This window comes from Mustela nivalis (assembly GCF_964662115.1).
Source record: "Mustela nivalis genome assembly, chromosome: 10".
Lineage (NCBI taxonomy): Eukaryota > Metazoa > Chordata > Mammalia > Carnivora > Mustelidae > Mustela > Mustela nivalis.
The window spans coordinates 7,864,109-7,891,291 of record NC_139029.1 but is presented as its reverse complement, the minus strand read 5'-3'; the positions used below and the strand labels follow the sequence as shown (position 1 = coordinate 7,891,291).

Here is a 27,183-nt window from a genome sequence, read left to right as displayed (position 1 = left end):
CTGTGTTCTCCAAGATTCCTGTTTGGCAGGAAGTCTGGTCAGAAAAGGGAACACTTGCAGATCTTGAGAGATGAAGGAGTAAGCCCCAGCAGCCCATGCCCGGCTCGCAGGCAAGGCTTTCTGGAATACACAGACGATTCAGGGATCACAAACCACTGTATTTGGGAAACACAAGCCACCAAGTCTGCTGACATGGCCTTTCTGGCCAGCCAGGGGCCTCTTAGATATCTCCCTACAGACACTCGCCCTAACACGCCCACACTCATCCACACAAGCATCTCCCACTCCGTGGTGTGAATGACCTTTAATAGAAACTCTCCTGTTTCTGACCATCCATCCCTCCCTCTGGAGGCGTCCAGGACAGGGTGATGTGCTGCCGTGTGTGGACGTCTCACTCCCCCCGCCACCCCTACATTGAGGATGAAGCTGTGGCATCGACACCTTTCCCGTCTCCCAGGAGATTTTCTGAGTCCTCGTCTCCAGGGAACGAGGCTCTGCTCCCACGATAGGAGCGGATGAGGAAGGGGCTTCAGCAGTCCGAGGGGGCAGGGAGGGAGCTTGAATCTGATCTGAGTCTCTGTGTCTGCCCGGAAGCTTGGAGCAGAAGTCCTGGGGCTGTCTTCTCGCCCTTAGAGCCTCTCTGGGCAGCTGGCTAAGTCCTTGCTCTGCTCAAGTCCAGGCCACAGAAGAAGCCAAGGAAGAGGACTGGGTTTTTTCAGGAAGCCAGGAGGGAAAAGGACAAGTTGCTACAAAGCAATGAACACAAACAGTGTCTCCCTGGGCTGGGTCCAGAGCCCCAGGAATGCCCCAGCCGAGGAGGTGGGCTCTGCCTCTGGCTCGTGGCCGAGTCTGTCCGACGATGGCTCCAAGAGCAATGGAGATCAGGAGCCTGGAGGCCGGGACCCCGAGGCCCCAGAGTGCTGCTGGGCAGTGGTTGTTGGCAAAGAGGAAGAGGTCCGAGGCGACCTGGCCTGGCTGATTAGGGATCCACGAAGGACACGGCGATGTAGCGGGTGCCCCTGGTGGTGGGGAGCCCCTCATGGTAGTGTGTGAGTCGCCCGGGGTGCATGAGGGTCCAGCCCTTCCGTGGGGCTCGGATGGAGCAGTTGTAACGCAGGAAGCGACAACCCCCGCCCTAGAAGACGGGAGGGGTCAGAGGAGCCTGGGCCCTTCCCCCACCCCCATGCTGGATTCTCCCTGCGGCCCCCCTACGCAGCCGCTTGGGACACCTTGTGAAGTCACGGCCACAGCTGCCTGAGGAAGACACTCAGCCAAGACAGAGGGAGCCAGACCCCCTGCCTGGGAGTCAGGCAGCCCTGGCCAAATACCAGATATGTGCTTGCTTAACCAACTTTCTGCCCCACCCAAGCCTCAGTTTCCCCTTCTGGGAAATGGGTATTAACCTCACAAAGTCATGAGAGTTCAGTGAGACGAGTAAAAGCTTAGCAATAGCGTTCTCAGCCGCCACACTGTGGACGTTTGGGGCCAGAAAAAAAATTTTTTTTTTTAAATCGGGCCAAAAAAACCACATGACATAAGCTTTACCAACGTAAACATTCTGAAGCGTGCGGTTCGGTGGTACTAAGTACACGCGTACTGCTGTGCAACCTTCACCACCAGGAGCAAGCGCATTCTCCCTTAGTGGCGGGCTGTCGTGGGCGCCCCAGCCTCTACTTGCTGTCAGCACCACCGCCACAATCGTGACAACCAAGAATGTCTTCAGATATAGCCAATGTCCCCGGGGGCTGGGGGACAAAACTGTCCCCTAGGAGAACCCCCGTTTACATGGTGAACTCTCAAGAAAATGAGAGGAGTTTGTATGGGGGTCCTTCGCTGCGGCCAGCCCAGGACTGAGTCCCCGAAACACAGCAGCTTAAAGCATGAGTAAAGGAATGAATGAATGGCCCTCAGCTGATCATGCCTTGAGGCCCCCAGAACTGTCCCCTCTCCACCCCCCACCCTCCTGATTTCCCCAGCTCTCCTCCAGCCACAGGCCTGAGCCCCACACCCGGGCTGACCCCATCCCTCCCCAAGGAGCCTTCTTACTCCCAAGAATGATGGATATTCTACACTCTGCATCACCGACGGCTCTCAGGCCTTGAGTGCTTACTGGGTGTCCACATAAGCTCTCCCCTGGATGAGCTCACAGAATTCTCACAGCATTTCTATGGAGGGCGCCCCACGTCTTCCCATCTAAGATGGGGGGAAACGGAGAGCCCAAGACACATGCCTGAGGCCACGGAGCTGGCCAGAGCGGGGCAGGCGGGGCCCCAGGTCCGCGCAGGCTGACCTCCGACTCCTGTGTCCCCGCTCCGCTCCTTCCCTATAGCACGGGGACCTCCTCTTTCTCTCCGGTTCTCCGGCCCCGGCTCCCCTGGGCCCTGCCCCCGAGCCGTCCTCCACCACCCTGTAAGCCGCCCACCTCGTAATCCACGCCGACCCGGTTCAGGGCGATGTTGATGGTGAAGGTGGAGGCGTCGTGGTGCGGCATGAGTGAGGGCTGCTCGTCCGGCTTGTAGCGGACGACAAAGGCCAGGTCGAACTGGGCCTGCGTCGAGGGAAAGAGAACCGGCTAGAGAGGGGCTGACCGAGAGCAGAAGAGGCTGGGGTGCACAGAAGGGACCCCTTATCCGGTCTCGGGGGGACACTGGCTCCCAGGGGGCCGATCTGTTTCACACAGTGCTCCCCAGAGCCCGGCCCAGGGAAGGTTCTCGGTAAAAATGTGCGGAGGGAGGAAAGGACAGAAGGAAGGGAAGGCGAGGGAGGAGGAGAGGAGGGAAGGAAGCCGGGCAGAAGGAGTGAACCAAATCCTTGCAAGTCTTCGTGGCAACTAGGCAGGCTGCCAATTCCTTGAGGCCAGGGCCCAGGCAGTGGGGGCAGGTGTCGGCCGTGAGGGAGAGCAAAAGCCAAAGGGACAGTCAACAGATTCTCGGCGGGAAGCTGGGAGAGGAATGGGTGCCCTAGCTTGCCAGCAGAGGCGTCACAGAGGAATTTAAGGACACGGAGGAGGGGGTCCTAGGGGTGAGGTCAGAGGTCAGAGGCAAGGTGGGCTGGTCCTACCCTGGACCCTTCCAGAGGCCCCCCTGACCCCAACCATGGGAGGAGACTGCACTCCCACCTGGAGACCAAATGCCCAGGCCTCTCCCGCAAGCTGGGGCTGCTCTCTCCTCCCAGCAAGCCAGTCCAGCCCTGCCCCCATCCCGGCCACCTCCCCCGGGGCGCCCACCCTGGTGTAGTAGCCGGGGTAGAGCTTCTCCGTCATGGGGGCGATGTACTCCACCAGGAACTTGTGCCACTCCCGCTCAAAGTTGATCTGGTTCATGTGGATGTCGATGGTCGGCACGTTCTCGTAGCCGCCCTGGATGCGGTTGTCCTGGAAGCGACCCAGGGGATCGTGGTTAGCGGAAATCAGAGATGGCCGCCTGGTGTGCGGCTGTCTGACCCCCACCCCCGACCTGTGAATGCCATGGGAAAAGGTCAGGGTACAGGGTCAAGGGAGGGCGCTCTGCAGAGAGAACTGAGGTCACTAGTCTGCTGACTGTGGGTTAGTCAACAAGGGAGGATGTTTAAAAGGAGATCTCGAAGCCAGAGAATGTCCTCCTGGCTGGAGGAAGCAGGGCCATGAATTCTTCCCCAGGAGCTCGGAGTAGGACCCGGAGCCTCAGAGGAGACCCAAGTCCTGGCTGACATCTCGGCGAGATGAGACCTCGTGAGACCCTGAGCGGAGGACCCGGCTAAACCACCGGGGACTCCCAACCACAGAAACCCCTGGAGGATTCCTGGGTGTTGTTTGAAGCCACGAGGCGCTGTAGGGATTTGTGACACCACAGAGGAAACCAATTCAGAGGACCCCGGGTTAGCTCGGGCACTGGAGTCCCAGCTCTGACCGGGTCCCTGGAGCATGAGGGCCAGCCAGACCCCAGAAAGCCTGGACTATCCCAGTTACTGGCTTTTAGAGTTTAGCTCAGCCACCAAAGCATGCGGCTTAGGCTGGGATCCGGAACCACAGGGTGGTCCAGCTGCCAGGTCAAAGGTAAGTCAGGCTCTGAGCCACACAGGCCCAGAGGGTCATGTGCCTTTAAAAGTGCTCCCTAGGGACGCCTGGGTGGCTCAGTCCCTTAAGCATCTGCCTTCAGCTCGGGTCATGATCCCAGGGTCCTGGGTCAGGCTCCCTGCTCAGCAGAGCTTGCTTCTCCCTCTGCCTGCTACTCCCCCTGCTGGTGCGTGCTCTCTCTCTTTGTCAAATAAATAAATAAAATCTTAAAAATAAATAAAAGTGCTCCCTGAACTTGGGGCTCCTGGGTGGCTCAGTCAGTTGAGTGTCCGACTTGATTTCAGTTCAGGTGATGATCTCAGGGTCATGGGATCGAACCCTGCATCAGGCTCCACACCAAGCATGGAGTGGAGCCTACTTAAGGGTCTCTCTCTCCCTCTCCTTCTGCCATCCCTTCCTCTCCCTTAAATAAAAAACGTTCCCTGAACTTTCCAAGATGAGTGCAGGTACCGGATTCCTCCTCTGGGGAACGCACAGCCTCTCGGCCCGACATGCCACTTGCTTCTGCTGTCTGGCGAGCGTGGCATTCATGTTCCTAATTCTTCCTCATCCCACTCTTGCTCAGTCCCCTCCCATGACTCACCCAAGCTGGCGAAGGAAGCTACGTCATTCTAATAACGAACCAGAAGCTGGAAATCTAGCAATTCCAGAGTAAGACGGCTCCAGGTCACCACGGCTCGTGGTCATGGCAGCATGGGCTGGACCCACACTCTACCCCATTTCTCAATGTTCGCCTACTCTTACGTGCCGGAACCACCCGTCTGAAGAGCCAGAGAGGCTGGCTGGCTCACCAGGGCAAGAGCCCAGAGGGCAGGTGTTGGCGGAGGGGCGGCCTCCCGGCACCCCCAGCCCAGGCACTGTGCCCACCTTGTTATCTCCCAGAGACCACTGGCCGTAGTGCTCCATCTCCTCCACCAGCTCGTCACAGGCCGCCTCCGTGAAGATGGGGAACCAGTAGACGTCTGGGCAAGGCTGGGGAGGGCGGGGACTCAGTGACAGGGGTCTAGAGGGGCCCCGCTGCACCTTCCCCTGCCCCCACAGGCAAGGACCCTCATGCAGCCCAGGCCCTTCCTCACGCCCTTGTCTGCCAGCTGCTAAGGGGGGAAGGAAGCAGAGCTCAGGGCTCGCCCTTCTCAGCCGGGGTCACAGAGCTCCTGGTGCAGGGCCAGGAAAGGAACGTGCACAGTATCTCGCTACTGGCCCCTGGTCCCTAGCTGAGACCACATTTGGGGACGTTTTTTCTCTTTCTCACCGGGGCCAGAGGAGAAACTCAAGGTTCCCAAGGCCTCTGCAGACTCCAGCTGGGAAGGGCCAACAGAAGGAAGGGCCATCCTATGACCCACTCCATCGCCCAAGCATTGCTGGGGCCCAGAAAGGGGACGGGGCAGCTAGTGTTCTCCCTCTGCCCTTCCTCCCTCTCGGCAAGTGCAGGGTAGAGATCCAGGACCTTTGTCCCCAGAGGCGCCCGGTCCTTACCGTCTCTACCAGCTTCCCTGCCAGGGCCTTGGTGTAGTTCTCGTGGATGTACTTCTCTTTCCAGTCCTGGGGGGGTGGGGAGCGGGGGCAGTTGGGATCCTCAGGCCTGGCCTGGGCCAGTTGGGGCTCACCCCTTGCCCAACTCCAGGGGACACAGCAAGAGGCGGTTCCTCCCCCCAGGCCCCCTGCAATGTGGGTGAATGTGTGCCCGCAGGAGCTGGTGTCTGCACGTGTACCCACATGCGTGTGCAGGTGTGCGTGTCTGTGCGTGCACCCACGTCAGCCACAAGCTCGCAACACCTAGGAATGTTGTCAGCACTTTCTCCTCCTCTGATCTTCACAACGCCCTCAGAAATGAGTGAGGCTGGGGTAGTATACCCATTTTAGAGCTAAGAGAACCGAGGTCCCAAAGACGGAGAGGCTCAAGGGATGGTCCACCTTTGGAGGCCTGACTCCTGATCCTCTCTCCTCCACTAGGTGGCGCTGCCGCTCAAGAACCCTCCCACTGGCCCAACCAGTCCCTGGGGCGGAGGAAAGCTGGTGCCCCACGGGGTCCACAGCCTTTCTCAGGCTAAGCAGGAGCATCCCCCGCAACAGGCTCACGGGGGTCTCTTCTTCTCCCTCCCCTGCCCGTCCAGCTAGGGCCTCACCTCGGGGTTGCTGAACACCTCCCAGAGGTCATTGTGAAGGTGTGTGGTCTGGTAGTTGTCCAGGGAGAGCAGGTGGCCAAAGGTGTGCCGGTTGGTCAGGAACATGAACACATCCTGGGGAGAACAGGCCAGATGGAAGAGACACCCCCACCCCCACAGTCCCACGCGCGGCCCAGGAGAGGCTCGGCGGCAGCCTCCTCTGTCCGTTAAGTTGGAGATGAAGGAACCAAGTGAGGGTCACCCCATCTCATCTCCCCAGCACCCAGCCCAGGCCTGACACAGGATACAATCAAGAAGGGCTTCCTGGAGGACCGAATGGGAATGAAAGGATGAATGTATGAAAGCAAAGGATGGTGTCTGCTCCTGACGTTTTGGGCATGGGGAAAAACATCATTATGCTGTCACTCTTTTAAAAAATAACCACAAAAACCTCCTGGGTGCGGCGCAGGGGGAGGGCAAGGGTGTCTCCCAGGCACACTGCTTGGGTATATTTAGGTGGAAGTTTAGGGGTTTTCTGGCTCTGTTGAAAATGTACCTAAAACAGGGGTGCGGAAACTGGGTCCACTGAAGTGATCCCCACAGACCCCAAGGACCAGCCTTCATGCCTGCTGCTCCAAGCGCTCCCCCACCAGGCCCCGGCATCTCAGAAACTCCAGGGCATAAGGTAGCAGACACAGACCACCTTCTCCATCAACAGGGCCTCCTCAGAGTGCCCAGCCCAGGCCGACCTGCTGACGGATATTGGCACAGAAGGCCATGTCGGGGTCCAGCTTCCTGTGGTGGAACAGGTCTGTCTGCTGCAGCTCAGCCCGCAGGGCACTGCCCTTGATCAGGTAGATGTTCGAGATGTATGGCACGTTCCAGACGCCACTAAGAGTGAGAGAAGAAGATGGAAGGCGGCCGCAGGCTGGTCACAGGCTGGGGGCCAGGGCCCCGGGGAGAGGGGGAAGTCACAGGCTGGAGGGCACCGCGGTGCTGATTCGGGCTCACGGGCCCAGGATAATTGTCAGGAAGTCCTTCCGTGTGTCGGACTGCAGTCTTCCTTGCTTTGGGCCCAGCAGGAATTTGAGGGCAACAAGGCCGGGACTATGGTGGGGGGGTCGTGGACATACGGATGAGGGGGTTCTCATCCCGCAGGTACTCACACACGCCGGCCCTGCACAATGTCCACGTAGTCCTCGGAGCGGGCGTAGTAGCCGTCCGCACTCAGCGCGCCCCAGAAGTTTGACCACAGCCTCCCATGGCGGGTCATCAGGGGGGCGATGACGTTCCTGAGAAAGAGAGCGCGTCAGCGGGGTTCCCCCGGCCCACTGGGAGTCCGGGGCACATCTAACTGGATGTGCGGAGGGACAGGGCGAGGGCCTGGGGCAGGGCCAAGAGCGGGGGGGGCGCTTGGGGGTGGGGGTTGGCCCAGCTGGGGACCCCATAGCCTCCAACAGGACAGCCAGGGGCAGAGGGAGGAAGGGGCAGTCTGGCTTCTAGCAGGGAGAAGGGAACATTCTGGAGCAAGATGAGGGTGCCAGGCTGGGGCAGGCCCGGGGTAGGAGGCGAGGCCGAGGTCAAGGTGGAGAAGGCAGGACGGCGGGGTGGGCCCGGAGCGGGAGCAGGAGCTCGGAGCTCGGAGGGCCTGCCTGCCGACTGCCCAGGCCTACCGCAGCCTCCCTTGCTCACTTGTTCTGCTCGATCAGCAGACGCAAGGTTTTCGGCTCCGTCAGAGCCACGTCGGCGTCCACACTGAAGTAATAGGTGCAGCTCCGGTCCTGCCGGCACAGGTCCCTGCGGGTTGGGGACCCGGGGTCAGCGGGACTGGGGCTCGGGCGCCAGGGTCCCAGAGAGCCCCGGAGCCGGGCTCTCCAGGCCTGTCCCTGTCCATGACCGCAGGGAACCAGCCCCAGGTATTTAAAGGGGTTGGGCCAGCCCCGGTGCAGGCTCAGACCCAGACCCCGGGCAGCCAGGCTCTCAAGGCAAGCTTACTCAGCACCCAGAGCTCACTCAGTGACTGGTATCAGGTGCCCTAAAAACGCTCGTACTGGGGAGAGCATGGCCCCCAGCTTCCTATACTACCCGGGGTTGTAGGTACACTGGTCCTGCCCTTCCGAAGTGCAGCTTGGTGACCTGGCCCGAAAGCCTTATGAATATATGTTCTTTTCATTTATCTGGCCCAGGGCTCAGCAGACTGGAGTCGACGGTCCAAATCCAGCACCTGCCTGGTATGGCACAGCTCGTAAGCTAAGGCCTGTTTCACAGTTTTAACTGGTTGGGGGAAAAAATTTCTAAAAGTGATATAAACACCATATGAAATTCAAATTCCAGGGTCCATAAATAAAACTCTGTTGGCGTGCAGTCACGCCCAGCAGGCTACAGCCATAGGGCCAAAGCACACGGATTTACTACCTAGTCCTTTCCAGGAAAGTTCACCAGCCACGGTCAACAGAGGACTTGTTTGTTTGTTCGAATGATTGGGGAAAAATCAGAGATGGTCTCTGTCAGCTTCTTCATCTACTTCTGGCCCTTTGGTTCTTCCTCTTTCTTCAGATTTCCTTCCTGCACCCAAAGGACACTGCTCGGCCCCACCCAGAAGCCCCGAGGTGGGTAGGGCAGAGACCATTTCCCCATTTGACAGACGGGGACACTGAGGCCCAGAGAGGGGCAGGAACTTGCCAGAAAGCACACACAGGCTTCTGAACGCCTGTCTCCTGGCCCTGATGCTCCTGACGCCATGCCCCCCACCCTCCCACCCCCACTACCGTCAGCAGAGACAACTGTGATGCTCTGGTCCCCAACTCACGCGCCCATGTTCCTGGCGTCAGCATTGGCCATCCGAACCTCGGGGCCCACCAGTTTCACAGACGGGTACTCGTCGCCATGCTCTGCCAGGAACTGCTCCACTTGAACCTTGTGGTGTGGTTCCTGGGGTGGGGGAGGGGAGGGAGAGAATGGGGATATAGGTTCCACCCCCCCCCCCCCCCAGGACCACAGCACCCTCTGCGACTGCAGGCCACTCCCCTTCGTTCCCCGCACACTCTTGCTGGCCATTGGCTTTCCTACCTCCAGACCTCTGCCCATGCCAGGCCTTCTGCCTGGAATGCCCTTCCCCAGCCATCCTTGACCATCCTCCCCTAACCAGGCCTGGCCCACCAGCCTCTTAAAAGCCTCTGTCACTAGGACAGCACCCCTGATCCCACAGGCCCCATATCCAGAGTCATTTTTTCTGGTCTGGAGTACGGCCCAGGGATCTGCTTCATTGCAAAACGCTCCAGGTGATCCTTGGACCACCCTGGAAAAACAATAGTCCACACCAGGGGCCCCTTGCTTGGGGAAGCAGAAAGAACAGGACGTTTAGAACCAAACCCAGGATTTAGAGTGCAGCCCGGGTCTGCTACGGTCAGCTGTGTGACCTTGGGCCAGCCACCTCCCTCATCTATGCTCTCACTTCCTCCCTTGTGAAATGGAAGGGCAATTGCGCCTTCCTCGCGGGGAAGGAGAAAGTCAGTCAGGGGACTCAGAAAGGCCCAGAGACGGCCTGTGACGACTGTCTTCTTCCACGCCAAGTCACAAAGTCGGAATTCATGGCTGCGCTGTTTCACGTCTCCAGGGAAGCTGGGAGCCTCCCAAGGGCCGGGCCTACACCCTCCCCCTCTTTCCACGGGGCAGAGCTGAATGAACGTCCGTGGCCCAGGCAGACCCGAGGGTGGGGCCACGCGGCCCTGGGCATGCGGTGCAGACTGTCAGGGCTGAGAGGTCTCAGAACGGGCTGACACCAGGTGGGGCAGCTGAAGGACATTTAAGACAAGGAGCCTTGACAACCGCGAGGATGGGAGAGTGTATCTGGCTTCCCAGTTATGGAAACTGGGATAAGCAAAAGCAGAGCTGGGACCTGATCCAGCTAAGAAGAGGAGAGGGAGGGAGCTGGGAATAATGAGCCTGGGCCTGCTCCCCACAAAGCAGCAGGCCTCAGAGCTCTCCCCGATTCCCCAGAAGGTACGCAGGGCAGGAGAACCCATCTGTCACCGAATCCTATCAGGAGGACCTGAATGAGGCAGGGAGAGAAACCAGGCCCACGTTGACAGCTAGGAGTGCCTAGTGTGTGCCTCCTCCGTGGCAGGGGCCTCCGCGTCCCACGTGCCCACTCGTGGAACCCCAGCAGCAAATCTACGTGGTCGGCACACTTCTATCCCGATTTAAGAGATGAGAAAACTGAAGCACAGAAAGGTTGAGGACTGTACCCAAGGTCACACCCGTACCCAGCCGGGCCGCCTCCATCTGGCCCAGATGCTGCTGCTGTAAACTAGTCCCGGAGATGTCCAAGGCCACCCCGTGAAGTAGGCCTGTACGCCAGCCACCTGCTACTCACGTGGTTGTGGATGAAAAGCCGCATCTGTTTCCGGGGGTAGTGGAGGCGCAGAAGCCGCTGGAAGAACAGGGATAGGAAGGGCGTGGGCTGTTCGATGAACACGCCGACCAGGACCGTGGGCAGAGCTTCATCCTGCGTGGGGGCGGGGGGGCAGTGTGAAGGGCTGGCCATGTCCAGCCACCGGGCCACGGCTGAGCCCCTACAGTGGCCCACCCAGGGCCCGAGGCAGAGGTGTGCAGACTTAGCAGGAAAGGGGACCTGGGCCAGGCAGCTCCAAGCAGCCACGTGCAGGCAGGCAGAGGCAGGGCCCGGTGGGGAAGCAGGAGGAGAAAGTCCCAGCTGGGCAGAGCTTGCCTCGACTTGGAGCCAGGCCGAGCTGATGGCCCGCTGTCAGAGGGCCTGGCTGGCATGGGTTGGAAGTGAGCTATAAATGAGGAAGTGAGGTCCATAAGACGAGAGGGGGCGCTGTAGGAGAGGAATCGGGCGAAGGAACCAGAACTTTGGCGTGGCTGGGGCAGGGTAGGAGCTGGAGCCCTAAGTAATCTGAGAAGGCTTCCAGGAGGAGGTGCCCGGGGGGGGGGGAAGAGGAAGATGGGAACCCCAGACGGGAAGGTGATCCTTTTACCTCCCACCAAAGACAATAACCTCTTCCAGAATCACTCATCCTCCCCATCCAAGGAGACCGAGCCCCTTACGCCTGGCGGCCATACCCCAATCCCCCTGAGGCTTCGCAGGCTCTCATCACACACGGCGCAGCCTGTCTCGAAGGTCCAGAAGCGCGGGATGTAGTTGCCCAGGTAGTTCAGCTGCAGCTGTGGGGAAATAGGGGGTCTGAGACGTGGGGTCCGGGGCCCGGCCCACCTGTCTGTACCTACTGAGTCACATGCCCCTCAGCCCCTGGGGTACCTGCACCCCAGCCCTCTAAGGGGGCAGGAATGTGACTTTCCTTGGGGCAGGTTTTGGAGAGAATGTTCTGTCCCCCTGGAGATCACCAAAGCTGCTCCAAGGGCAGAGTGGGGCTTGGTGTGCTACCACACCTTTGTCTCTGGATCTGCCAGGAGCGTGTAAAATGCAGATCACTGCCGCCTCCCACACCAGAGAGTCCCACTGAACAGCTCTGGGGTGGGGTCAGGAAATCTGCTTTCACACTCGCCCCATTCTCTCCTGGCCACGTGACTCTGACACACTGAGGGGAGGGGAGGGGGCCAAGGACCACACTTGAAGCAATTTGCTGTGAGCCAGGCCCGGCTCCCCAGGGCCCATGAGGTCTGGCTCTCACCCCAGCCCCTTCTGAGCCCCAAGAGCACAGGAACTAGTCTGTCCTGCTCATGACTGACTCTGCCTTGTGTTCTGGTGCAGGCACTCTGTAAATGTTTATTGCCTGAAGAAACAAGTCTGCCCTGAAGAACGGGGTACGGATGACTCAGGTGGCCCAGCTGAGGCCCTAATGGGGACAGTGACCTCTTCTGTGTCTTGTGGTTGAGCAGGGATGAACATCACTGACCACCACAGCAAGGACACAAGGCACCACGCTGAACTCAGATGTGAGGACAGAAGCAGTGAGGTGGCAACAGGGCCTCGGGGTCGGTGGGGAGGTGGCCCTGACCCCAAGGAGAAGCCATGGGATCGTGGTGAAAACACGCTCTCTAGCCGCGGGCTGTGGCCTCCCCCTACCTTGGTGGGCCCATTGCCGTGAATCAGGACTGGGAGGGTGTCGTAGGCAAGGTTTCTCGCTCTCACGTGGCCCATCTCGAACTTGAGCACGACCTCATCTGGGGGTCAGAAAGCACAGACACATCCAGCATCAGGCCCAGAGGCTAAGCTCAAATCCTGGCTCCTTGCCAGGGCATGTTCCAGGCCACCAACACCACCTCTTTGAGCCTCGAGTTTCCTTGTCTGTGAAATGGGGTTAAGAGTGGGAGGAGCCCGGGACGCCTGGGTGGCTCAGTTGGTTAAGCAGCTGCCTTCAGCTCAGGTCATGATTCCAGCATCCTGGGATCGAGTCCCGCATCGGGCTCCTTGCTCGGCGGGGAGCCTGCTTCTCCCTCTGCCTCTGTCTGCCATTCTGTCTGCCTGTGCTCGCTCTCTCTCCCTCTCTCTCTGATAAATAAATAAGATCTTAAAAAAAAAAAAAAGAGTGGGAGGAGTCCGTGTTGGGTAAGCACTTAGCACCCTGCCTGGCACGTGGAGTCCACAGCAACCGCCGGAATTTACTGTGATGACTTCTTGGAGCCGGAGGTAGGGGAGGGGACAAAGCGAAGACCTGAGACATCCCAGCTCCAGCTCCAGCTCAGAGAAAAGCCCCAGGACAGGGCCTGGGGGTGTGCAGAGCAGCACTGAGAATATGCCAGCCCAAGCGGAAGCCCTGGGCAGGGTGGGGGACAGATCCTGTCCTGGTGGAGAGGATTCCTCCGGCAGGGTCCTAGCCCCTTTGCTCTGACCCCGTTAGACAGCAGGAAGAAGCTGCCTGTCTGATAGTTATAAATGCAGAGGGGCCCGTCATCAGAGGCCTGGAAGATACCAGGGAAGCAGGCACTCTGTGTGGGTGATCACGTGAGGGGGACCCTCTGTGCAAGCTCTTGGCTTCCCCAAAAGATGTTCTAGACCCGGCTTCTTAATGTAGGTCCATGCACTCCCAGAAGCCACAGACAAAGGGTGTGGCTGTGTCTGCACCATCCCGAGAAAGGAGTCTTAGTACTGATTGGATTCTCAAAAACCAAGACTCCATTTACCCCGTAAAATCACCAATTAGTGGGGCGCCTGGGTGGCTCAGTAGGTTAAAGCCTCTGCCTTCAGCTCAGGTCATGATCCCAGGGTCCTGGGATCGAGCCCTGCATCGGGCTCTCTGCTCAGCAGGGAGCCTGCTTCCTCCTCTCTCTCTCTCTCTCTCTCTCTGCCTGCTTCTCTGCCTGCTTGTGATCTCTGTCAAATAAATAAATAAAATCTTTAAAAAAAAAATCACCAATTAGCTATTGGGTCTAACCCTTTTTAAAGACAGAAAAATGAGGCCTAAGGGTGTGTGTGTGTGTGTGCGTGTGTGAGAGAGAGAGAGAGACTTGCCCGAGGTCACCCAGGAAGGCAGGCAAAGGACTGTTGTCACCAGCCATGGATTTGGGGCCAGCCCCAGGGGGTTTCTGTTTTTAAGGACCAGGCAGCCTCTCTGCTTGGTCATCTATCACCCTCCTGTCAGCTCAGTCCCTGTGCGTGCCCAGGAAGCCTTCGCCTGGGACGGGGGAGGGCCGGGAAGGAGGGGAACCCGATCACCTGTAAGAGCCAGAGCCCCAGGACAGGGGGCAGGTACCGGCGGTGCGCACTGCCCAGCTGCTCCCAGGCGGAGCGCTTGTCCCCTGCCCAGGTGTCCCGCAGGCTCTCACCTGGACTTCTTGGTCCTCTTTTCTCCACCCCTAGAGACCCACAGCTCTGCCCCAGGCCATCCATCCAGGTGGCCTCTGGGGACCTCAGGACGGGGGCAGGTGACCTCCCAGCACAATGGCCACAGGAGAACCAGCCCATCCTCCTCAGTGGGCTCAAGCCCTGGAATCCTTATCTCCTTCCTAACATCCCTCTCAGAATCCCCCTCCCCGTGGGGGCTGCTCACCCAGGGCTCCATCCAGGTTCTGGAAGATACGGCAGCGGTGGTCCAGGGTGATGTTGATCCGTTCCTGCAGGAAAGAGGAGACCAGGCTGCAGCAGGGACAGGCGCTGGCGAGGGATGGGGCCCCATCACGCTCAGCGTGGGGAGCCTGCCCTCCCACGTCTGCCACTTCCTCTCCCCACACCTACTCTGTCCTGTCACACTGGGGTGGCTGGCCACCCTAGGATCTACTGGTCCAGGGGCTCTACTCGCAGAGAACCAGGGACTTTCCAAGTTGGAAGGCATCTAAGGAAAATAACTAATCCAATTGCAACCACCAGGATGACAACAAATGCTTGTTTTTTGCTCTACTGTCATTCGCTAAGTACTATACATACATTAATTTAATCCACACAACATCCTGACGGGAAAGTACCACCATCAATACATTTTACAGATTTAAAAAATATAGCACAGAGAGGTCGGATAACTTGTCTAAGGTCACACAGCTAGTAACTGCCTAAGCTGGCATCCAAACTCCAGGAGCCTGGCCCCGCACACCGGCCCTTACCCTCTTCTCTGGGTCCAAGAAGATCTTGGTGTAAAAGAGCTGGTCGCTGTCACTGTCCTGGCCTTCCCACTCGGCCACCAGTTTGCTGAGGTTGGGGGCATAACCGATGAAGCCTGCGGGTTGGTGGGCGACACGCAGAGACAGACACTTAGCTTCCGGCCTCCAAGTCAGGAGCCTCTGCGCAGCATCCACTTTCATTCACCTCCCCCTCCTTCTCCTTCTCTTAGGAGCCCTCCTGGATTGAGTGGGGGTAGTATCTCCAGGCTGAAAGCACCCTGCTAACCAATGTCACTGGGTGACAAGTTCCCACTGAACTCATGGAGAAAAGATCACAGGTACCCACTAACCTGCACCAGCTCAGGTGCTGGGCACCACACAGGTAGGTGGCAAATGAATGGATCAGACAAGGAGTTCCTGGAGAGCAGAGCTGGCGGGGCAGAGGCTAGGAGCCGCTCTTCTAGTTATCTGGGAAACTTGGCCCAGAGAAGGGCAGAGGCTGGGCCAACGTCACACAGTGCATGGCGGCTTAGAGGAAAAAGCCCACACAGCATCCTGGCCACAGTGCAGATTGGTAAGGATAGAAGAGAAGAGGGAGAAAGGGACAGACAGGCAGAGGGAGAACACGCCAGCCCTGGCCAGGACCAGACCGTCTAGGCAGTGCTAACTCTCTAACTCTCCCAGCCAAGGGGAAAACGTGGCCGCTGCGGGGCCGGTGGAGGCGGGGGAGGGAGGAGGGGGAGAAGCCTCTTCCGGGGCCGGACAGAGGAATCCGGCCTAAAATACAGATTTGATTCCCCATGCAGCAAAAAGCCATGGACTTGTGTGAATTTGTGCTGCTGGTTGGAGAATGGCCCGGAAGGGGTGAGGGGAGAGGCTGGCGGAGCAGGGAGACCACGGCAAATGACCAGGAGCCAAGTGAGAAGGGGGCCGTGGGGGTGGACGGGAAGGTGCAGCCCAGAGGTCTTTCAGAGTGGGAGGGGCATGACTGGCCCCCCCAGACTGAGGGGCGGGGGAGGAGCCAAGGGAGGACATTCAGGGGTGACTGCGGTTTTGCCCTGTGCTGAAGGGTGGCTGTCCACGAGATGAGGCCGTTGGCAGGGAGCCACCCTGACGGCAGCGGAGGGACCGCTCTGGAGCCCGCCCAGCCCCGCCACGCTCTCCGCACCCAGGCTCCTCACCTCCAGAGCCCAGGAACCTCTTGCCGTCGGACACGGCTGGGTACTTGGCCTCCAGCCTGCGGTCCGGGTAGATGAGCTCCTCGGCTGAAAAGACCACCTGACTCCTGGCTTGCCGGAACTTCTTCAGCAGCTCTCGAGGCCCGGAGGCAAACACCACGTCGTAGCTGTGGCCAGAGCCAGGAGAGGCAGGAGCAGGACAGAGGTGAGCAGGGGCTCATGAGGGTACCTCCTCTCATGTCACCCCTGGGATATCGATCTGCCCCATTGTCCCCGGCCTGGCCTGCAGGGTTCCCACCTCCCCTGGGCAGACCCCCCCCGGCCCATCTTCTCACCACCAATGGAAATGGTCTTTTTCTGGGCTCAGGGATCCCATAAAACTATAGGCAACCTTAGCTAGAGTGATCCTCCCCCCTCCCTTATCCTGCAAGGGCCTCATTCTAGAATATTCCATCTCTTTGCCGAGGAGCCCTGCCCAGGAGGCCCCCCGCCATCCACCTGTCCGTGAAGAGAATGACCAGGTTCTCCTTGTCTGCATGCTTCTCCAGGGCTTTCTTCAGCAGCCGAACCTTCAGCCCTCCGCCAGCCGACGACCCCTTCTCCCCACTCCAGTCCTCCCCCAGGCCCAACGCCTGTAGAGAAAGGCCCCTTAACATAGGCTTTTGGAAAAGAACTATTTTGCCAGCCAAAATTCCACTCCCACCGGGACAGTGACCATCTTTGCCTGTGTCTGCCCAGGACCTCCTCCTTCACCCATGGCCAAACCATTCTACAACGTATGTGAGGCTGACTGGCCTGGGGGGGGGGGGTCATGTGACCACACCTGACCAATCAGTGTGTCCCATCCTTCCCAGGACCATGGGTTTCAGCAGGTGCCCTAAGCATGGCCTCAGAGTCTTCCCTGGGACTGTTCTATTCAAACTAAGGAAAATCTGTCTAGTTCTGCTCAGGTTGAGAAGCAGAGCATGTGGGTCTGTGGCTGGTGGTCACCTTGCCACCATGAAGAGAAAACAGGTCTGCTAATGAAGACCAACGGGACCTAGAGATGGAAAGACGAAGCCCTTACCATGCAGCTTGAACCCCTAGATCCAACTATGCCTGAAGCAACCCTCTGCTTCAACCTCATTCATGTGAATTAATCCATTTTCTTTCTGGCTTAATGCCATTTGACTGCAAGCTGTACAGGCAGTACCATGGTCTGCCTTGCCCACCATCTGATCCCCAGTGCCTGACAAGAGACACTTGACACACTCTGCTGAACAGAGGAACATCTTCCTGCAGGGCTGCACACTGAGGACACCAAGGGGACTGGGCATTGGCCTGTGTTTCTTTAGAGCAGCTTTTACACAGGTGCAGTCTCCACACTATGGGCCATCCTAAAATCGCCTGGGGTGGGGGTGCTGGTGGAAATGCTGGTTCCAAGGCCCTGCCTTCTAAACCGGCCACACACACTTCCCCCACTCTGCCACCTCTGGCATCTCCCACACTTTGACTGTGTTCTCCCCCTCCTGCTCTTCCTAACTTGTCCTCATCTTAAGAGCTTCCAGAAGCCTTCCCTGTGGCCCCCATTCGTTTGGGAAGGGCAAAAGCCCCGCTCCTAGACTCTCCCGCCACCCCCTGGCTGTCCTGCCCCCTCCACCCTGCCCGGAGAGCCTCTCACCTGGATCTTGTAGTTGAAGAACTGACCCGAGCGCTTGAAGCGCCGGAACCCCTCCGTCTCCCTTGTGGCCACCGTCAGGACTAACAGGTTGTCTAGGGACAGAGAAGGGCGTGGTGAACGGCACTGGAGAAGGAGAGGCGACAGGCGGGAGCAGGTCCTTGTCCCCAGATGTGGCAAATCCTGGCAGGATGTGTCCCTGTGTCCACCCGTTATAGACAAGGACCCATGCCCCAAGTAGGAAGAACATGTTGAAGGTCTGCACTTGGGTCTCCCAACTCTCCTCCTGAGTTCCATCCCCCTGGGAACTGATCGGCATGACAGGAGTTGTCCAGAGCACGGGTGTCTGCACCTTGTACTGTGGGGCTGGGTCTTCCTGGATTTAGGGGGCTCTGGCCTTGCGCAGGGGTGGAGGCAAAGACTGGCCCTGAATGCTGGACACCAGGAGGACCTCTCTGGTCAATGCTGGCCAGACGCCCAGGCATGGCCACTGCTCTCCGTGCCTATGCCCAGGGCACACACTGTTTATCTAACCCAACAGTCTTTCTTGCTGAACTTCACTCAGCCACCACGGGAGAACCTATGAGTGGACCCTGAGTGGGAAGTGATTCAAAATCCCTAGCTTTTGGGGCACCTGGGTGGCTCAGTCAATTACGCAACTGCCTCTGGTTCAGGTCATGATCCCAGGGTCCCGAGATCGAGCCCCCGTGTCAGGCTCCCTGCTCAGTGGGGAGTCTGCTTCTCCCTCTCCCTCTGCCTGCCACTGCCCTGCTTATGCTCTCACTCTCTCAAATAAATAAAATCTTTAAAAGAAAGAAAGAAAGAGGAAAAGAAAGAACAGAATCCTTAGCTCTGACCACACCAGCTGTAGTACCTTTTTAACAAGAGACCTCTTTTGGGCTCTGTAGTGTAGCTTCACATTTGCAATGGAACCTGCTGGAAGCAACACCCCAGACAGCATCTCCAGGAGCCCTGGGAAAGTCCCTTCCCAATCACAGTTTGAGGCTGGGTTATCTAAGGAACAAAGGCTCCAGAGCTGGCCTGCCTGGTCAGAATCCAAGCTTTGCTCCTTACCAGTTCTGTGACCTTAACAAGTCCTTGATTTTTCAGGGCCCCATTTTCTTCTTTGTCAAACAGGGACGATAATAGTACAGTAGGAGCATCTGGCTGGCTCGATCGGTCAGCACACGATTCTTGATATTGGGGTTACAAGCTCAAGCCCTGGGTAGGGCACAGAGACTACTTAAAAAGAAAACAAAACCCAACAGTACAGCATTCCCCCCTTTATCGGTGGAAGATGCAGTTCAAGACCCCCAGTGGATGCCTGAAAACACAGAGAGTGCCAGACCCCTTATATACTGTGTGTTTTCCTGAATGTACCTATCTAGGATATAGTTTAATTGTAAGTCAGGCTCAGTAAGAGCTTAGCAACATAAAACAGAACAATAACAATATACTGTAATAAACATTCTATCAATGTGACCTCTCTCTCAAATGACCTTACTGCCCTGAGCTCTCCTCTCTTGTAATGGCGGGAGATATAAAAACCCTACATGACAAGGGGCACCTCGGCGGTTCAGTCCGTTAAGTGTCTGTGTTAGGGTCAGGTCATGATCTCAGGGTCCTGGGATTGAGCCCAGCACTGGGCTCCCTGCTCAGCAGGGAGCCTGCTTCTCCCTCTCCTTCTGCCTCTCCCCCAGCTTGTGCTCGCTCTCTCAAAAACCCAACCAACCAACCAACCACACTACAGGACAAGAGGAAAGAAGTGTAGCTCTGTGACACGGTCAGGCTGTACTGACAGATCCTCAGAAGGAGGATCATCTGCTCGCCCGTAGATAACAGAGACCCCTGTACCTACTTCAAGGACTGATCAGGGAGAGGCAAACATCTTGCTCGGCATTCAAGATCCTCCCTGATGGGCCCTCTAGGTCCCAGGGCCAGTGACAATGACACCCCTTTCCTGCCACCACCTCTATGAAGCCTTCTCAGATTTCTCCTGACCTTTCTTGCCCTTAGAGGTAAAACCCCCTCCCCTCCTTTGTAGAACTCATTACTGTTTCCCTGAAGTCTAGGACATAATGCTTTTCTGGGTGGACAGACCCAGCAGGTGGCCAACCAGTAAGGCCTTCTTGTGCACCCGGGTTCTGTGAAAGAAAGAGGAGCCCAGGCTCAGAGAACAAAGGGGTCCCGCCGGGCGGAGCTGGCTGAGCTGGCAGAGCCGGGCAGGCTGCTGGCCCCAGAGCAAGGGGCGGCCCAGCAGTTTGGGCAGGAATCCACTGGAAGTGGCCCCAAGGATCTGGGGAGGGAAGGGTGGATTCACTAGGCAGGTGTGGAGAGAGGAGGCCTTACCACCTGACCGCGGGGACCAGGAAAGTGGGGTGCTGCTCCCACTGGAGGAAAGTCTCCCCCAATTCTGGCTTAGATGGTTAAGTGAGGAGAGGCGAGTTGCCAGCTCTGAGGCCCTCCTGTCCTTGGCAGGGGCTGCTGGGGACAGGAAAAGTGTCACATTTCATGGATGGAAAAAGCCAGCGTGTGTGTCTGTGTAAGGGGCTAGATGGGGCTCCCGCAGTCAGGCTGCAGGGGGAGGGCCGAGGGGATGCAGTGGACGTCTTGAGGCTCCTTTGCTGAGTTCCCTCTACCAAATCGTGGTACCAGATGGCTAACCTTTACCGAACACCTTCGGCTTGGTTCTAAGCCCTTTATTGGTCCTAACCCCCTCTTCCTGGTGAGCAGCTTGCCCAAGGGAGCCAGGAAGTGGCAACACCAGGATGTGGACACAGAAGCCTGGACCCAGAGTCCCCCTTAACCCCTGCACACACTGCCCAGGCCCGGGACAGTGACCAGCTCTCTATCTCTCCATCTGTAGAAACCCTCACTGTGGTGGAGGAGAGAGCCCCAGGCCGTGCCAGACAGCCCCCTCCAACCCAACAACTCAGTCTGCCTCTTCTGTTTTCCTGGATGCTGCCATGGGTCCCTCCCAGAAACTTCACAAATCTAGTGCCTGCCTCCCTGGCTGAGGAGGTGACCAGGTCACCCAGTTCAGAGGTCCCAAGCCTGCCTGCACAGCAGCATCACAAGAGACGCTGTGAACTCCAGACTCCTGGGCCCCAGGACCAGAGGGCCGAGATGGGCCCAGAAGTCCGGATTTATCCCACATCTCCTGGGTGATTTCTGAGGGTCAGCCACATTTGGAAACCTCTGATCCAGCCCATCTCCTGGTCCTGACTGTGGGCCTGGGGGTGAGTCACAGCAAAACTCCAGGAAGGCCCCTCCCCCAAGGGATCCTGGCATTACCTCTCAGCACGGCCCACCCCCCACAAAAGCTGCCTCACTGAACCCATCCTTTATTCCATTCCTGTTCCCGCCTGCACAACTCACTCCTCCTCCTAAAGAGGCCTTGGTCCTCCCACCAGCACTGTAAGAGGGTTCCCCTCTCTCCACATCCTCTCTAACACCTGCTATTTCTTGTCTTGTCAATTTTTGCCATCCTGACTGGTGTAAGGTGGTACCCCAGTGTGGTTTTGATCTGAATTTCCCTGATGGCTAATGATGTAGAACATTTTTTCATGGGTCTGTAAGCCATTTGTATGTCTTCTCTGGAGAAGTGTCTGTTCATGTCTTCTGCCCATTTCTGACTTGATTATTTGTTTTTCCGAGTGTTGAGTCTGAGAAATTCTTTATAGATCTTGGAAATCAGCCCTTTGTAGTGTCATTTGCAAATATCTTCCTTCATTCCATAGGTTGTCTCTTTGCTTTGTTGACTGTTTCTTTGGAAAACTGTGTGGATGTTCCTCAAAAAGTTAAAAATAAAGCTACCTTGTGATCCAGCAACTGCACTACTGGGTATTTACTCCAAAGATACAGATGTAGTGAAAAGAAGGGGCATGTGCACCCCAATGTTCATAGCAGCAATGTCCATGATAGCCAAACTGTGGAAAGAGCTGAGATGCCCTTCAACAGACAAATGGATAAAGATGTGGTCCATACACACAATGGAGTATTACTCAGCCATCAGAAAGGAGGAATACTCAACATTTCCATCAACATGGATGGGACTGGAGGAGATTATGCTGAGTGAAATAAATCAGAGAAAGACCATTATCATATGGTGTCACTTACTTGTGGAACATAAGGAGTAGCATGGAGGACATTAGGATCAGGAAGGGAACAATGAAGGGGGGGACATCAGAGCTTAAGATGAACTATGAGACTGTGGACTCTGGGAAACAAACTGAGGGTTGGCGGGGGGATGGGTGAGCCCGGTGATGGGCATTAAGGAGGGCATGAATCGCACGGAGCCCTGGGTGTTATCCGCAAACGATGAATCATGGAACACTGAACAAAACGAATGACGTACTGGGTGGTGACTAACATAATATGGTAAAAAAAAAATTAAAAAAGAGGGGCGCCTGGGTGGCTCAGTGGGTTAAACCTCTGCCTTCAGCTCAGGTCATGGTCTCAGGGTCCTGGGATCGAGCCCCACATTGGGCTCTCTGCTCAGCAGGAAGCCTGCTTCCCCCCCTCTCTCTCTCTGCCTGCCTCTCTGCCTCTGATCTCTCTTGCTCTGCCAAAATACATAAATAAAATCTTAAAAAAAAAAAAAAAAAGAAAAGAAAAAGAGGCTGTAGTCCTTCCTCCGTGAAGCCCTCCATCCTCTCCTCCCCTTATCTGGTGCTGCGCTGGCGTGTCCAGCAGGTGAGACACCAGTACAAACCTGCCCCATCTCCGTTTGCTGGGCCAGACTCGCGTCTTCATCTCCTTGGCCTCCTGCCCCCACCCCGTGGCTGGGACTGAGTGTGAGTCTGGACGTCTGGTGTGTGCTGTCTGGCCTTAGGGAGCACGTTGGGAAGGTGATTCTAGAAAGCACAGCCATCGGCTGAGCCCTTAGGAGACATCACGCGCTACACGAAGTGTGTTGCGTTCACCATCACCTTAACGATCCACATCCCATGTGGCGGGCGGCACTTCTATTCCCCCTTGTGCCTGTGAGGAAACTGAGGCACAGAGAGATGAAATACCCTGCCAGAGGTCACAGAGGCTTGAAGTGAGAGGTGAATGAGCCCGGAATTCCAGAGGCCCGTGGTCTCGGCCTCACCGTTTTCCTGGCCGACATTCTAGAATGCTGCGGACCGAATCCAGCACGTCCAGCCGCCTTTACTTAGGCATCTCCAGTGTGGCCGGACACTCAGCTCCCGTCCCGTGGCGGGCACCCATCCAGAGCACAGGGCACACCACGGGGCGACACTGAGGAGGGTCCAGTTCCAAGCACCAGGTCCGGCCCCCCTGCATTCTGGCTGGTCCGGCAGGCCCGCCTGGGGCTCAAGCCCGGGTCTGCATGAGGCCTGACACCCAGGGCTCCAGGCCTGCTTCCCCGGACAGACAAGCTGTGTTCCAGGATCAGCAGAGGTGAGTGGGAGAGAACAGGGCAGAGTCGCCGACAGATTGCTGGGTGAGTAACTTAGCCTCTCTGAGCCTGTCTCCTCCTCTGTAAAACGGGGTCCTAGCAACCCCAGTACCTTCCTCCCAGAGACCTTCCCAAGGACCGTAAGAGCTAATGTCTGTGAAGTGCGTGGCACAGGACCTGCCCATGGGGACCACACAGGTTCTTGTCATAGGGATCCTTCCTGGAGAGAAGGCCAGCTGCTGCCCTCGGGGTCCCAGATCCAAAAAAGCTGTCTTCCTTCCAGAGGGCAAGAATGATGGGGAGAGGCTGTGCCCAGGGCCCTGGCGGGGCGGGGTTTAGGAAGACACCTCTCTGGGGTCCAAAGATGAGGCTGAGAACCCAGGCCTGGGTCGCTTTGCTACAGCTGGTGCTTCCTCCTCCCCAAGAGGGGCCAGCCCACGCAAGGCAGAGGAAGGCTCTCCAGGCACCATCGGAAGCCGGGGCTGCTCTCTGCGGCACGGGAATGAATGAAGCTCCTCCCCCATCCTCTGGGCTCACCCCAGGCTTGAACAGAAGCCATAAAGCAGGTGTGGCAGAATGTCAGGAGATGGGGATTCCCAGTACCCAGGAGCCAAGTGTGATTCTCCTGGTTCTGGCGCCCCACTCGTGTCAGTCTCCTGAGGTCTCCTCAGACACTCCGCCGCCAAAACACACACACACACACACAAACACACACACAGCTGGGCCTTCCTGACTCCTGGGATTTTTCCATTCCCTGCATGGAACAGTATGACCCACAACCTCCGCCCACGCCCTCTTGACCTCCTGGAGCCTCAGAACAGCAGCCACCAGGCTCCAGCTGGTCCTTCCCTCTGCATGGCCAAATCCAGGCCCTCAGGGCAGGCAGGGAACAGTAATCAGCCAGAAGCCTCTACAAGAGGGAGAAAGGACCAGGGGGCATCTGGACTCTCTCCTGCTCCCAACTCTATGAAAATTTGCTTGTTTGGATGTTGCTTTGCTGACAGCCTTTTTCTGTCCCCCACAGTGGGCTGGGGACACCCCCCACCCCGCATAGGTCAATGTCCCCTTTCCCAAGTGCAGGGCATTCTGGAAGAGGAGAATTATATCTCCCCCATAAGATTGGGCATCTACTGAGGAGAGGAGCTCTGAGTCCTCCCCTAAAATTGGGAGCTCCCTAAAGTGAAAACTCCATGTTCCTCTCCATGTGCCAAATCCACGTGTGTTCGGGTATGGGGTGGACAAGCCGCCAGGAACACCATTGCTGAGCCTGCCCCACTCCTCCCCAAGAGGCATCAGCCCACACCCCTCAGCAGCTGCCCCATCCCAGCCCCCTGGTACTGACCAGACATCTCAGCCCAACCAGGGGACGGAGGAGCTGGCCTCTCTGGCGGCTGCTGGAATGTCCCTGCCTCCGGACCCCTGTCAGTGGGCCTGCAGGACAAACCACCCTCCCACTCTGTCCCAGCCAGCAGACTAAAGTTGAACAGATTCCTCCAGACAGCATCTCCACGCAACAGGGGCCACGAGCAGCGGGTCTGAGTCCCAGTGAACGACTCAACCTCCAACCACCTACAGCAACCAGAGACCAGGTATTTAACCTTTTGGGTCCTCAGTCTTGCTATCTGCAAAACGGGGCTAATGATTCCTTACTTATCAAAAGGGTCTGAATGGAGTAGGAGAAGCAAAGGGCCTCCACTTGACATTGATATTAGCTCCATGTCTGGCTTCCCCTTACTTCTTGTCCATCAATCTACTATCTACGTAGTCTCTGCCGGGTGCTCTACCTTGACCATCTCGATGATACACGGGATCCTGCACTCTCAGTGGCGGCTACCTTCCGTGACCTCTGTCCCCTCCCATCACCTGCTGCTGGGGTCAGGGCACCTGAAGCCCCGTCACTGATTTGGTCTCTCTGACTCTGGGGGCTTCGCTGGGGGCAGCGGGAGTTTTCTCTCTTGGAATGGTCTGGGGGAGGACGGAGCACACATCGGCAGAAGCAAAGCAAAGAGACGCCCGGGATACAAAGGCTATTCTAGGGCTCCAGTCTCCTGACCAGTGAGTAAACCCAGGCCACGGGCCTTTTGCACACACCACCAGCCCAGCGCTGTGCTCAGCACCTGCCTCACTGGATTTTTTTTTTTTTACCTGATTCACTACCCTGCTGGAATACTCCAGGAAAGCAGGTGGTGCTGGGTCCAAGGGAAAAAAAGGCCTGTATAGGCCAGGCATAGAGCTGAACCCTCACCAGCAGGCTTCATCCCGTACAATCCTGGCTAGAGCACTAGGACTCGGGTACCACTCCCCCCAGTTTGCAGGCTAGAACACCAAGCTTCATGGAAATTGGTCACCACAGGCTTTACCACTGGGAGATGCATAGCCTTGGGCACAACCTGGCACAAAGAACGTACTCAGAAATGGCAGTTTCCACCCCGTCCCTGGTGAGGGTCTAAAACAACACCTTCCTGCTCCCTCCAGCTAGCTCCTCTCAGAGGTTCAGCAGACAGCCCTGGAGGTGACTGGGGGAGGGGTGGGGTGGACAGGGGCAGCACCCCCTCAGAACGGTGGGGCACACTCTGAAATCCAATCTGCTTTGAGGATGGAGAAGGAACACGACTTGCGGAGCCCAGCAGATCCCGAACCAACCATTCCAAGACCGAACAACCCTAGGCAGTCAGTGCACCTGTCTGAGCCTTTTCCTGCTGTGCCCCCTGGAGGGAGTAAGACCCACCCGGCAGGGGTAATGCAGGCCACATGCCTCTGCCATGGGGAACCCCATGCCATCCCCACCCCCATGGCTGGGAGTCCTAGAGGCTCCCACGGAACCAGACACCGCTGAGCGTCAATCCTGGTTCCAAGGTCCGCACGTTGTGTGATCTTGGGCAAGTGAACGGACTCTGGAGCCTTAGTTTGCGCAGCTGATAAAGGGGGATAAAAGCAGAGCACACGGGAGGTGGAGATCACCCTTCACGGCTGCCTGACACATACACAGTAGCCACGGTCCTTACTACCGAGACAGCTCTAATCATTTGACCCTCTCCACGCCCCTCCCCTCCCGGCCGCACGACGCGGGAGCCGCAGCCCCAACAGGGGAAGTGATTCGTCCAAGCGGCCAGCGAGTCAGTGGCCCAGGGACCGGAACCCGGATCCCCTCGGAAGCCCAGGCCTCCCGTGCAGACCGGCAGCCCCCAGACCAGCCCCCCCCACCCCCCACCCCCCGGCCCCCGGCCCCGGCCCCGGCCAGGCCCGCGCCCTCACCCTCCGGCTTGGAGTCGCCCTTCGCTTCGGCCAGGAGCAGCCAGGCCAGCGGGGCCAAGAGCAGCAGCGGCCGCATGGCCGGGGTCTGGGGACGTCCGGCCGGCCCGGCGGCGCTCGCAGGCTGGAACTTTCGCGACGGGGCCGGCGGTCCGGCTGCCACGCACGGGGCCCGCCCCGGGGGCGGTGTCGCACCGCCCTCCTCTCCCTCCCCGCCGCCGCCGCCGCCGCCCGCCAGCCCGCCCGGGGGAAGGGTTTTCCCGCAGACTCGCCCGAACCCCGGCCGCCCCGAGCTGGGGCGGCTCCCGGGTCCTTCCGCCGGCCGGTCCTCCGCCCCGCGCTGCTCCCGGGGCTTCTCCGCCGCTGGAAGGGGTGGGCGGGAGCTGGGGAGGGGGGTGGGGTGGGGTGGGGGAGAACGTCGGGGAGTTCAGAGGCGTCCACGTCCCTGGCGAGATGCAGAAAGTGCATCACCATCTACCAAAAAAGGAAATCACTTAATCCGCCTTTGTGTTCCTGGGTGGCAAACAGACCTCTGAGCCGAGGAAGGTCTTGCTCTTGAGGTCGCCCTCTTAAGTGAAATGAATGAGTGAAAGCAAGGAAGCAAGGAAGGAAGGAAGGTAGGTTAGTGGTTTTTCACCAACGTGAGTCTTCAAAGCTCATCAAACACTTTAAGGGTTTCTTAGAACAAGGGCTTCCCGAGCCGATGTCAGCCAGGGGCAGCCAGGGAAGAGAAAGGCAGCCTCCCTTCCTTGGAAAAGGCGCTCAGACAAATCTGAGAGCCTCCTTCCAGGACATTAGTTTCCAGAGGAAGGGTGGTGGGTGCGACTCTGGATGGGCAGGGGCTACCATCCCCCAACCCCTGGGGTGGGGGGCAAAGGGTGAAGAGAGGGGACACCGGGAGGGTGTTACTGAACAAGGCAGAGTGGGCCATGCCTAGGTTCTGGGGAAAAGAGAAATCAAACTGTTTCAGTAAGCGAAATCCTCTACCATTTGCTAAGTGTAAGTACAAAGAAAGG

At 57.9% G+C, this 27,183-nt stretch overlaps 1 protein-coding gene across 1 annotated transcript; it reads right to left on the bottom strand.

Annotated features, from left to right (window-relative positions):
• Nucleotides 1–289: 289 nt before the first annotated feature.
• Nucleotides 290–26,474, bottom strand: PLOD1 (procollagen-lysine,2-oxoglutarate 5-dioxygenase 1). Its single transcript, XM_082687660.1, has 19 exons — nt 26,171–26,474; nt 17,515–17,606; nt 16,353–16,486; nt 15,858–16,021; nt 14,680–14,792; nt 14,133–14,196; nt 12,209–12,306; nt 11,245–11,346; nt 10,535–10,666; nt 8,969–9,090; nt 7,852–7,956; nt 7,326–7,451; nt 6,909–7,050; nt 6,181–6,294; nt 5,531–5,596; nt 4,922–5,026; nt 3,227–3,373; nt 2,423–2,548; nt 290–1,135 (listed from the first exon to the last, which is right to left on the bottom strand). The coding sequence occupies exons 1-19, from the start codon at nt 26,244–26,246 to the stop codon at nt 980–982; spliced, it is 2,184 nt and encodes a 727-aa protein (XP_082543786.1). The 5' UTR covers nt 26,247–26,474; the 3' UTR covers nt 290–979.
• Between the last annotated feature and the right edge of the window lie 709 nt (nt 26,475–27,183).

What these genes read in the sequence shown, in the direction of transcription:
- PLOD1 (XM_082687660.1), bottom strand. Translation starts at nt 26,246, where the DNA reads ATGCGGCCGCTGCTGCTCTTGGCCCCGCTGGCCTGGCTGCTCCTGGCC. An exon ending in GAGGTTCCTGGGCTCTGGAG is followed by an intron (nt 14,793 to 15,857) that starts GTGAGGAGCCTG and finishes ACCAACCCGCAG; the next exon opens with GCTTCATCGGTTATGCCCCC. An exon ending in CTGCTGATCGAGCAGAACAA is followed by an intron (nt 7,452 to 7,851) that starts GTGAGCAAGGGA and finishes TCTCTTTCTCAG; the next exon opens with GAACGTCATCGCCCCCCTGA.